The 12,708-nt window shown below is 48.1% G+C and overlaps 1 protein-coding gene across 2 annotated transcripts; it reads right to left on the reverse strand.

Annotated features, from left to right (window-relative positions):
• Positions 1-1,392: 1,392 nt before the first annotated feature.
• On the reverse strand, positions 1,393-12,089 carry Tbl2 (transducin beta like 2). 2 transcript variants are annotated; one of them, XM_045143705.1, is made up of 7 exons: positions 12,004-12,089; positions 9,254-9,375; positions 7,034-7,218; positions 5,623-5,774; positions 4,930-5,056; positions 3,649-3,801; positions 1,393-2,454 (listed from the first exon to the last, which is right to left on the reverse strand). In XM_045143705.1, the coding sequence occupies exons 3-7, from the start codon at positions 7,192-7,194 to the stop codon at positions 1,992-1,994; spliced, it is 1,056 nt and encodes a 351-aa protein (XP_044999640.1). In that variant the 5' UTR covers positions 7,195-7,218; positions 9,254-9,375; positions 12,004-12,089; the 3' UTR covers positions 1,393-1,991. The 2 variants fall into 2 exon arrangements, with proteins under 2 accessions (XP_044999640.1, XP_004666322.1); XM_004666265.2 differs by having other exon boundaries at positions 11,916-12,073.
• Between the last annotated feature and the right edge of the window lie 619 nt (positions 12,090-12,708).

A 12,708-nucleotide genomic window follows, 5' to 3' on the forward strand; every position in this document is an offset into this window, starting at 1 on the left:
AAATTAGCCTCCAACAGAATTTAGGATGCCCTATAAGAAGCCCACACAGTTCTTCAGGGAATGTGAAACCAAACCAACATGATGAAGAATAATTAACAAGTCTTAGAAAACTTGGATGTGGCCTTACCATGACAATGGACTTTTCTAAGCATACCACACTCTGAGTCCCATTTTTACCTGGTAGTTAACAACATCAAACAGTAAATCTTCTGAGGTTATCACCCTTACATGGCAACTTTAGGGAGGATACAGACAGCATTATTTTACAAATTTTTCAGAAAACTGAAACCCAGGCTGGAAAGATGAATCAGGCGGTAAAGTACCTGCCTTGCAACAACAAAAACGAAAGAAATAGGGAGGGAGGGCATTACCACGGGATATTGTTTACAATCATGGAAGTTGTTAATAAAAAAATAATAAATTAAAAAATTTAAAAAAAAAGAAATAATAGCTGGACGTAGTGGAGCATGCCTTTATTCCCAGCACTCAGGGAGGGTGGAGGCAGAGGTAGGAGAACTGCCATGAATTTGAGGACATCCTGAACTACATAGTGAATGCCAGATCAACCTGGGCTAGAATGAGACCCTACCTTGAAAAAAGAAAAAAAAAAAAAAAAAAAAAGCCAGGCACAGTGGTGCACACCTTTAATCCCAGCACTTGGAAGGCAGAGGTAGGAGGATCGTCATGGGTTCAAGGCCACCCTGAGACTACATAGTAAATTCCAGGTCAGCCTGGACCAGAATCAGACCCTACCTCGAAAAAAGAAAAAAAAAAAAAAGCTTGCCTTGCACACATGAGGCCCAGAGTCCAATTACCAGAGTCCACATACAAACGCTGGCTGTCTTGGCATGCATGTGTAATCCCAGAATCCAGCACTGAGGAAGTAGAAAAAGGCAGATCTCAGGGGCTTGCAGGCCAGCTAGTCTAGCTTACTTGGTGAGTTTCAGACCAGTGAGAGATCCTATCTCAAAAAAAGTGATGGCACCAGGTGTGGTGGTGCATGCCCTTTAATCCCAGCACTTGGGAGGCAGAGGTAGTAGGAAGATCACCATTAGTTCAAGGTCAGACTGAGACTACACAGTGAATTATTCCAGGTCTGCTTGAGCTAGAGCAAGACCCTACCTTGAAAACAAACAAAACAAAAAATAGTGATGGCGCCTAAGAACAACATCTGAGGCTGTCCTGTGTCCTACACATCCATGTGCACAAGCAAATCCAGGTGTGGTGGCACCTTTAATCCCAGCACTTGGGAGGCCACAGGTAGGAGGATCACCATGGGTTCTAGACCAGCGTGGGACTACAGAGTGAGTTCCAGGTCAGCCTAGGCTAGAGTGAGACCTACCTTGAAAAAAGCAAAACAGAAAAAAAAAAAAAAAAAGTACATAAGCATGCACCCATGTACACATATGAACACATAAAAAGAAGAAAAATGAAGTCCAGGCTGAAATCCCTTACTTAAATTGAGAGAAGGCTTCCATGTGGAGACTAAACTAACCTAGAACTCACCACGCAACCCAGGATAGCCTTGAACTTCCCAACTTGCTGCCCATTATGCTCAACCCTAGATGAAGACTCACGCTGCCCCCACGGCGCAGATGCAGCACAGTCCTGCCCTCTAGTACAACAACCCTGTGTTCTCAGATGTCCCCAAGGCTTTGCTTCTGCATTTACAACCTTCTTTAGGTATTACAGTAAGCCACCATACCATCAAGAGACTTTGCGCACACACGCGCTCTCTCTGTCTCCTCTCTACCCTCCTGTGATTGCTGGACAAGGACAGAGTCCACCCACTGGACCTATGAGAAAACGGCTCCTTACCTTTTCAGTCGGGGAGAAGCCAAAACAAGAAGAAAAAGGGGAAGATAACTATGTAGGCAGGAATATTTTCAATGAGGACAAAAAAGGGACCATCAAGAAGAAACCCTGAGGGCACCTGGGAGGAAGAGTGGCAGCAATGGGCATGGGCAACCAAACCCCTTTCTAAGCCACAGTCACTTCTTCAGGGCTCCCAGGCTCTTCAGTGCCTCCTGAGCCTGGGTCAGCTGCTGCTGTAGCCGCTGGCGTGTGCTCTCACTGGAAGCCCGCTTCAGGAGGCCCTGCATCTCCTCCACGACTGCCCGGTGGCCAGGAGTGTTGTGGAAGAGCCGCACAGCCCGGTCCCCACAGGAGGCCAGAAGGCGGCCAGTAATGTCAAAAGACAAGTCCGTGATATACTCTCCATGGACATGCTCAAAGCACTCCTCTTTCTCCCCCCGCCGGGTGTTGAAGAGATGAATACTGGTGCCACTGGCCAAGGCTAGGACGTGGGTGTCAGGGGAGAGTGCCAGACGGCAAGGCATGGTGCTGGCCTCTTCAAAGCGGCCAGTCCTCAGTAAATAGGGGTCCTGCTGCTTCTTATATTCCACATCTGTGTCCCATAGTTTCCACGTGCCGTCCTTGGAGACAGAGGCCATCCTATAATATGGGAAATCACAACTGCAGCCTCAACACTGGCCAGGAAGGAAGGACACTTCAACAGCTATTACATGCTTTGGAAACCATGTCCGATGCCCACTTTTGAGCTTTAGCAGACATGCGCTGTGGCTCACGCCTATAATCCAGCAGTCAGGAGGCTGAGGCCAGAGGACCACAGTATATGCAAGGCCAGACTTGGCTATAGGGTGAGATCCTGTCTCAACACCACTCCCCCATACCCCCCCCCAAAAAAAATCACTGAAAAGCTGTGGTGGCTCACACCTGTAATCCCAGAACTTTGGAGGCTGAGGCAAAAGGATCAGGAGTTCAAGGCTAGCTGAGTCAAGGCCCAATCTTAAAAAAACAAAGGTAAAAAACAAACTAACTTAAAAAAAAAAAAAACTTGTAAAAAAGTTGGGGCTAGGGAGATGCTTGCTTTACAAACACGAGGACCTAAGTTGGATCCCAGCATCTCTGTTAGTGCTGGGATGCTTATGACTGGAATCCCAGCACTGGGAAGGCAGAGAGAGAGCTCACTGGGTATCTAGCCAAATTGATGAGCTCTTAGTTCAGTGTGAAATGTCATCTCAAAAGGTAAAGTGAAAACTCTGAGGAAGACATTCAATGTCAACCTCTGGCCTCCATGCCCATAAACCCATGTGCCCACACATACATAAACATGAACACACATACAAGCATACTGTACATAACAGAACTCACAAGGCTATGGTAAGAAAGGTTACCATGAGTTCCAAGCCAGTGAGAGAATCCATGTCAAAAAAAATATCATCCCACCACTAAGGAGGCAGAGGTAGGATCACCATGAGTTCAATGCCAGCCTGAAAATACAGAGTAAGTTCCAGGTCAGCCTGAGCTAGAGTGAGACCCTGCCTCAAAAATAACAAAAACATGGGCAGGAGAGATGGCTTGGTGGTTAAGGCACTTGCCAGCAAAGCCAAAGGATCCAGGTTCAGTATCCCAGGTCCCACGTAAAGCCAGATCACAAGATGGTGCATGCGTCTGGAGTTTACAGCGACTAGAGGCCTTGAAAGGCCCATTCATTCTCTCTTTCACTCTCTGCTTCTCTCTCAAATAAAATAAATTAAATATTTAAACATTACCAAAAACAAAACAAAAAAAAAAACCCAAAACTCAACAAATAAATAAAAATTAAAAAAAAATTCCATCACTCACCTCCTGGAGTCATTGGAGAAGGCAAAGGAGTGGACAGCTGCAGAGTGTCCCTTCAGCTCAAAGGCTCGTGTTACCTCCTGGAACTCTCCCTTCTTCCCAAAGCACACCTCCCATATCTTCACATCTGGAGTGAAGCCACATGAGCCCACAAACCTGCCACACAAGCCACATTCCTTTAAAATTGCATCTTAAAGGCATCTTGTTTCTATAGAACCCTTATGGCTCTTAACTAATGAAGATGCCCTTTTTTTGGGCAGTTGTGGAGATGGAACCCAACGCCTCATAAATACAAGGCAAGTGTTCTACCATCAAGCAGTAATAGGCCAAGGACTGAATCTAGGGCCTCATGCAGGCCGTATAAGCATTCTACTATTAGGCTGTATCCCTAGCACCCAAGGTGCCTTTAAAAGTGTTTTGTGCCAGGCTTGGTGGCACAGGCCTGTAATTCCAGGTCCTCTGGAGACTGAGACAGGAAGATCTCTCAATTTTAAGGCTTACCTGGATTAATATAACAAGTTTAAGGTCAGCCCAGGCAATTTAGCAAAACTTTTGTTTCAAAGCTGGGCGTGGTGGTGCACGTTTGTAATCCCAGCACTCAGGAGGCAGAGGTAGGAGGATCACCATGAGTTCAAGGACATCCTGAGACTACACAGTGAATTGCAAGTCAGCCTGGGCTAGAGTGAGACCCTACCTCAAAAAAACCAAAACAAATAGTAATAATAACAGTAAAATAAGTAAATAAATAAAAGCAAAGACTCGCCAGGCATGGTGGCACAAGTTTCTTTTTTCTTTTTTTTTTAAATTTATTAGGTTTTTTTAAAAATTTATTTATTTGAGAGCAACAGACACAGAGAGAAAGACAGATCGAGGGGGAGAGAGAGAATGGGCACGCCAGGGCTTCCAGCCTCTGCAAACGAACTCCAGACGCGTGCGCCCCCTTGTGCATCTGGCTAACGTGGGACCTGGGGAACCAAGCCTTGAACCAGGGTCCTTAGGCTTCACAGGCAAGCGCTTAACCGCTAAGCCATCTCTCCAGCCCAAAGCACAAGTTTTTAATCCCAGCATTCGGGAGGCAGAGGTAGGAGAATCGCTCTGAGTTCAAAGCCAGCTTGAAACTACATAGTATATTACAAGTCAGCCTAGGCTTTAAAAACCAAAGGAAAAAAACAAACAACAAAAACAACAGATGTTCTACGTAAAATCCCACTCTACTTTCCACGAAACTGCATCTCTGCTCTATGCCTGCTTTCCACCCCAGACACCACCTCAATCCCTCCTCACCTGCTGCATGGAGATATTGTGGCATAGGTGTTGTTCATCTGGTTGGTGTTTATGGTAGACAGCACCTGACCTTTCAGATTCCAGATGAGAATAGTCGTGTCACTGGAGGCTGTCATGATGAACTTCCCTGAGCGGGAGGGGGAGGATGTGAGCCCAGGGCCACTTTAACTCTCCTAAGAGACACTGTGAGGCCTCTGCTCCAGGAAGTATTCACGTTTCTTTCACAGGTCAAAGGTCCCACAAACAGGTCTTTGCCAAATAGTGGTTCTTATGGGCTAGGGAAGCCAATTCAGTCGGAGGCTCCCGAGCACAGGATCTGAGCTTCAATCCCAGCACCCATGTAAAATGCCAAGTTGTAGTGGTACACACCAGTAATTCTAGCACTTGGGAGGCAGAGACAGGAGATCTTTGGAGCTCACTGATCAACCATTCTAATCTAATTGGCTAGCTCTAGAACACAGACCCTGTCTCAAAGGGGGTAGATTGATGTGCACCCACACCCATACCACATGCACACACATGAAAAAAAGGGGTGGCTCTTTGGTGCAAGCCAACAGTACTCCAGGGGAGCACAGATCTAGGTTCTTTACAGCCAGAGGCTCTTTGGTCACATGGGGGCCAAGCATTACTCATTCAACAAAAATGACTGACTGCAAGGTCCTGGACAAACTTTATTCACTGAATGCCCCTCACCTGTGTCAGCAATGCCAATGTTGATGACAGGTGCCTTGTGCTTTTTAGGGAAGTCCTCTGGTGTAGCTGTGAAAGTGAAGCCCCCATCTTCTCGCTTGGTCATCTTAAAGACACGGAGGGTGTCCCCATTGGCCAGCCAAACGATGAAGGCTCTAGGGATAGTGAACACATTTCCTAATGTGAACAGAGGCCCTATGTATTCTAGTTCCTAAGGGGAAATCAAGAACTTCATTCATGACCTATATTTTAACCCTGCAACATACCACCCTGATTCAAAATCTCATAAAGGGCAGAAGTATACTCAACGCTTGTCTGGCAAGTGTGAGGCCATTCATGTATTCTCTCTCTACCCACAAATAAGAAAGAGTTCAAAGCCAGGCATGGTAGTACATGCCTCTAATCCCAGGGAGGCAGGGGTAGGAGAATTGTCGTGGGTTCAAGATCACCCTCAGACTACAGAGTGAATTCCAGGTCAGCCTGGGCTAGAGTGAGATCCTATCTCAAAGGGGTGGAGGGAAGAGTTCAGGGCTGGAGAGATGGCTCAGTGGTTAAAGGAGCTTGCTTGCAAAGCCTAACAGCCCAAGTTCAATTTCCCAGTAGCCACCAGTTAGTTTGCAGTAGCAGGTCCCTGCACACCCACATTCACTTTCTGTCTGCATCTGTGTGTCTCTCTCACAAATACACTTAAAAAAAATTTTCTAAAGCCGAGTGTGGTGGTGCACACTTTTAATCCCAGCATTCAGGAGGCGAAGGTACGGGGATCACTGTGAGCCTGGACTACAGTGAAACCCTACCTCAAAAAACCAAAAAAATAAAAAAGTTCAGGGCCTTGAACTCACTTGGGAGACAATAGTATTTCAGTAATTTGGAGGCCAGCCGGGAACTTCAGAATGAGTTTCAGGTAGGCCTGGGCTATTTCAAAATGAAAAAATAAAAAAAGGGCTGGGGGGCTGGACAGATGGCTTAGTGGTAAAGGCACATGCTTATGAAATCTAAAGACCCAGATTTGATTCTCCAGGTCCCATGTAAGCCAGATGTACATGGTGGCACATGCATCTGGAGTTTGTTTGCAGTGGCTAGAGGTCCTGGTGCGCCCACTTTTTCTCTCACCTCCTCTGCCTCAAATAAATAAACTAATTAAAAGAAAAAAAAAAAAACAACAAAAAAAAAACAGCAAAAGTGGGGCTGTAGTTCAGTGGTAGATCCTAAAACAGGTTTTTCATACGTTTGGTACTTCAGGGGTAGAGGTGACCCTTCCCTCCTTGCTTCTCAGGGAGCCCTAGGCAGTGAATATGCTACCTGGATGCTCTTAATGCCTGGGTCTGTCCTCATTCCCCCAACCAAATATAGCAAGGCCAGTAAGCGTGGATTAGACTTTTTCAGACCAGCCTGAGGCTCCACCCTGTCCCACCTGCAGTCAGGGCTGAAGCGCACCAAGGTGGCATGGTCCAGCTCCACATTGGCTCTCATGCTGCGGTGCTCCTTCTGCAGAAAGTCCTTGGTGCTCCAGATGCGGACTGTGCGGTCATCGGCACAGGTAGCCAGATACTTCCCATTGCAACTAAAGTCCATGCAAGAAATGTTCCCACTGTGGCTCTAGAAGACGGAGAAAGTGAATGGGAGATCCTTGGGCAGATAGAAAAGCTATATCTAGAGCTACAACTCAGGGCCCCACTGCTTGGATGACAGTAAGCTAAGGATGGGCCAGAGTGAAAAGAAATAGGATAAAGCAGGCTTGGTGGGGACAGGCCTGTCATACCAAGCTACCAGGGAAGCTGAAGCATGAGGCTCTCAAGTTCAAGAGCTGCCTGGGCTACAGTGAGTTTAAGGCCAGCCCGGCAACTTAGTGAGACCCTGTTTCAAAATAAAGAGAGGCTGGGGAGATGGCTCAGTAGTTAAAGACACATGCATGCAAGCCCGCTGGGCCAGGTTTGGTTTCCTAGCACCCAGGTAAAGCTAGGAACAAGGTGGTGCATGGAGGTTGGAGAGAGGGGTCAGTGGTTAAAGGCGCTTGCTTGCAAAGTAGTGCATGAGCCTGCAATTCCAATATCACGACAGCACTGGGAGGCAGAGTCAGGAGAATCTGCACCTTGGGGGCCAGCTAGACTGGTACAGAGGAGCAGCAAAAAGCAAACAAGGAAGCCCCTATCTCAAGCCAAGTAGAAGGAAAGAACAAACATCCAAGGCTGTCCTCAGATATCCACATATGTGCCATGTCATGTGCACATACACACATATACTCATACATATAATAAAAAGAAAATTAAAATTAAAATAATAGGGGCTGGGGAGATTGGGGAGATGACAGATGACTCAGTGATTACATGCTTACTTTAAAAGCCTGTCAAAAGTTAGGCATGGTGGCATGCACCTTTAATCCCAGACTTGGGAGACAATGGTAGGAGGATCACCATGAGTTCAAGGCCACCCTAAGACTACATAGCGAATTCCAGGTCAGCCTGGGCCAGAGTGAGACCCTACCACGGGGGGGGGGGGGGGGGGGGGGGAGGGAAGGGGGCAGGCTGCAGAGATGGCTTAGTGGTTAAGATGCTTGCCTATGAAGACTAGGACCTAGATTCAATTCCCAATACCCACATAAAGCTGGATGCACAAGGTGGCATATGTATCTGGAATGTGTCTGCAGCAGCTAGAGACTCTGGCACATCCAATATTCATTCATTCATTCTTTCTTTCTTTCTTTCTGCCTTTTTCTCTCTTTCTCAAATAAATAAATAAATAAATAAATATTTTTTAAAAAGCCTTTCAGCCTTGGTCCAATTTCCCAGGCACCCATATAAAGCCAGATGCAAAAAGTAGCACAATTGTCTGATATTCTTTCTTCTTTTTTTTTTTTTGTCTGACATTCTTTTGCAGGGGTAAGAAACTCTGGCACACCTATACTCTCACGCACATATACAAATAAATAACTTTAAAATAGTAATAATAACAGGGGCTGGAGAGAAGGTTCAGCAGTTAAAGGCACTTGCTTGCTAAGCCTGATAGCCAGAGTTCAAATCCTCAATACCAAGTCAGGTGTGGTGGCACATGCCTTTAATCCCAGCACTTGGGAGGCAGAGGTAGGAAGATCACCATGAGTTAAAGGCCACCCTAAAACTACATAGTGAATTCTAGGTCAGCCTAAGCTATAGTGATACCCTACCTGGAAAAAAAAAATAATAATAATAAAAAAATTAAAATCCCTATACAAGTTTAAAAAAACACTTTCAAATCCTCAGTATCCACATAAAGCCAGATGCACAAAGTGGTACATACATCTGGAGTTTGTTTGCAGTGGCAAGATGTCTTGGCATGCTCATTCTCTCTCTCTGTCTTACTCTCTCTCTCTCTCCCCGCTCCCTGCTTGGAAATAAATAATTAAATCTGAAAAATAGTAATAATAAAAAGCAATGGGCCAAAGATATAGCTATGTGCTACAGCACTTGCCTAACATGTACAAGTCCTGGATTCAATTGAACCCAGTACTTTGGGGGGGAAAAAATGCCTGCCTTTAGACTTTGGTCAGAGGTAGAGGTGTCTATAACATATTCCAAAGAACAAGGTCTATAAGGGTGTGGGGGGAAGCTTTGCATACATGTACTGCACCTGTTTGGTACCCAGGGGCACCCCATACCTTCAAGGCTGCAGCCAGGAGGCGGTGGGTGAAGTTATGTTGTTGAGGTTTCTCCTTCCGAATCCGCTGATTCTGTTTCTGCTTCTTGGATCCTGACTTCTTGGATTCATTTGTATTTTGGCCTGTAAGGAAGGTAGAGAAAGGAGGATAAAAATTCAAAGTTGGAGCCAGGCCTGATGGCGAACACCTTTAATCCCAGCACTCAGGAGGCAGAGGTAGAAGGATCACAGTGAGTTTGAGGCCACCCTGAGACTACAGGGTGAATTCCAAGTCAGTCTAGTGAGTGAGGCCCTACCTCAAAAAAAAAAAAAAAAAAATTTAAAGTTGGGGTTACAGATGACTCAGCTGTTAGGGCACTTGCTTGCAAACCCTAATGACCCAGGTTCAATTCACCAGTACCCACGTAAAGACAGATGCACAAAGTGGTGCATACATCTGAAGTTCATTTTCAGTGGCTAAAGGCCCTGGCATTCTCACTGTCTGTCTATCTTCTCTCTTTCACCACTTGCAAATAAATGAATAAAAATGTATTTAAACCAGGCGTGGTGGCAAATGCCTTTAATCCCAGCAAGAGGTAGGAGGAGCACTGTGAATTCGAGGCTACCCTGAGATTACACAGGGTAGCCTGAGCTACAGTGAGACCCTACCTTGAAAGAAACAAATATATGCGCGTGTGTATGTGTGTGTGTGTGTGTGTGTATAATTTTTTAAATTCAAAGTCATCCGCAGCTGCACAGCAAGTTTGAAGCCAGCCTGGCCTACATGAGACCCTACCCCAAAAACAAATAACACAAATCAAGGTTGAGAGAATTGGGTAAAAGAGTGACAAGCCAAGAGTACCCAGCACCTTTCTCAATGGCAGCCAGTTGTGGTGTCTCACACCTTTCATCCTACTACTTGAGAGGACTGAGCAATCAATCACCAATCTAAGTGAAACAAGGGTCAAGGTGATCTCAAAAAGAACTTAGAAAGTCAGTATTGCTGAGCATCTATGCCATGCCAGGAATGATGCCAGTTACTTTTGCATAAAATCTTGGACAATCAGGTGAGGCATAAGGCTGGCATGTACTGAACAGAGGCACATGGCCCCCAGTTCTACAGAAATAAAACCTCTTAAACTCTCTAAACAAAGATAGCTTAAATTTACCCTCTGATACCTAACTTCTGTAATGGGCTCCTGCTGACCTCTGAATTATATCAAATGCTGGATTTTCTTTTGTTGTTGTCTGATTTTGTGCAGTGTTGGGGATGGAACCACTGAGCCACAACCCCATCCCTTCCTGAGTATTCTTGGCAAGTTCTCTGCCATTGAATAATGCCCCAGACCCTCAATGGAGGATTCTGGTCACACACTCTACACATGTGGCCATGCCTACTAGCTCCCAGCTCCCCAGTGCTGTTCTGAATTGTCTTTTGGACTTTTACCCTGGGAAGAAAGATTAACCTTCTGTGGCCTCCTGGCAAACTCTCCCTACACTGCCATCCTTGAAGTCCTCACAGCACCAGCTGGAGGTGAACCTGAATACAGCTCTCTTATGAGGCCCTGCTTTCAAACCTAACACCAAGAGACAAGGCTGGGCAAGGCGTACCAGAGGCCTGTAATCCTCTGGCAGGAGGTGGATCAAGGCCAGACTGAAGGACATAGGGAGACCTGGCTTCAAACAAATATAAGCTCATACCCATGAGTTCCCTACTCCCAGTGAAGATTGCCCAGCCCCCTTTCTCAACTCCACCAAAAGTAAAAAATAAAGCAAGTTTATTCCCTTCATTTCCTGTCTGGTGCTAAGTCTTCTGTGAAATCTATCACACTGTAGTTTTATTTATTTTATTTAATTAATTTATTTTGGTTTTTCGAGGTAGGGTCTTACTCTAGAGCCCAGGCTGACCTGGAATTCATTATGGAATCTCAGGGTGGCCTCGAACTCAAGGCGATCCTCTTACCTCTGCCTCCCAAGTGCTGGGATTAAAGACGTGCGCCACCACGCCCGGCATAGACATACATTTCTTTTCTTTTCTTTTTCGAGATAGGGTCTTGCTCTAACTCAGGTTGACCTGGAATTCAATATGTGATCTGAGGGTGGCCTCGAACTCACGGCGATGCTCCTACCTCTGTTTCCTGAGTGCTGGGATTAAAGGCGTGCGCTACCACGCCGGACTTAGACAGACAAACACACACACACACTTTTTAGTACTTATTTACTCGCGAGCAGAGAGAGAATGAGAGTGAATGGGTGCGCCAGGGCCTCCAGCCACTGCAAACAAACTCCAGATGCATGCGCCCCCTTGTGCAGCAGGCTTACGTGGGACCTGGGGAATCGCTAAGCCGTCCCTCTAGCCCAAGACGTTTTCCCATTAGTGAACGCAGTAAAAGGAAAAGTCCCCAGGGCCAAGCCCTGGGTAACAGGACTCGGCAGTACACGCTACTCGCAGGGCACGGCGTTGGCCGCGGGGCTGGAAGAACCCACGGACCGGCACCCGCTCCGGAGTTTTCACCCGCGTCCCTCAAAGCAACCCGTTCTCTGCAAGGGTAGCTCGGGCCACGGCGAGGAAAACTGAGGCCCAGGACTCTCCGGCCTCCAAAACCGCGGATTCGAGCACGCGGCCACTGGGAGCCAAAGTGACCCCCCTTCCCCGCCGCGGGTCCGCCCCCAGGCCTGCTTACGGACGGGCTGGCTGCTCTTCTCCTCCCCCTCCGCCCGCAGCCATCCCCGCGCGACGGCCGCCGTGGCCATCAGGGCCAGCAGCCCCACCAGAAGGGACAAGCCCATGAGGTCGGGCATCTGCGGCAGCTCCATGTCAGCCCCGGACCGCGGCTGCCACCTCAGCTACAGAAGACGCCAGCGTCTGCGCACGCTCCCGCGCGAAGGTGGGGGCTGGGGGCGGAGTCGGGCCGTTGCGGCGCCTGGGGAGGGAGGGGCGTGGCCGGAGACGCGCCGTTGAGGGGCGGGGCCTGCTCGTACCCGCGACGCGATGAGGTGGGTGGGGCTTAACCGTTTTGGGTCTCCACGGAGGCGGAGCCTCGCAGTTGGCCTTGCAGCCGAGGGGCGGGGCTTGGGTGGCGGCGTCCTCACACGTCACGCACGAGGGGGCGGAGTCAGACCTGTGCCGACCCTCAGGGAGCTGCAGCGTCGAGGGGCGGGGCTTGCCTTTTCCAGGCTCGGTGGGGGTGTCCTCCTGTGCGCGCGCATAAGGGGGCGGAGTCGGAGAGGGGCAGAGCAGTTGGCCGGCTTAGAGGGGCGGGGCCCGGCCGCTTGAGAGTTCCGTGGTGACGTCAACGAAGGGCGGGGCTTAGTCTGCGTGTGGTTCATCAGTTGGCGCTCTGGGAGGGGCGTGGCCTCGCCTTTGGCACGTCTTGAGGGTGGCGCCTGACCGTGAGCGCGTGCACGTTCCGGGGGGCGGAGCGCGCCATCTGAACGCCTCCTTTGGAAGTAGGGCGTAATGGTAATTGGACTGTT

Source organism: Jaculus jaculus, chromosome 2 (genome assembly GCF_020740685.1).
Source record: "Jaculus jaculus isolate mJacJac1 chromosome 2, mJacJac1.mat.Y.cur, whole genome shotgun sequence".
In the NCBI taxonomy this organism is placed as follows: domain Eukaryota; kingdom Metazoa; phylum Chordata; class Mammalia; order Rodentia; family Dipodidae; genus Jaculus; species Jaculus jaculus.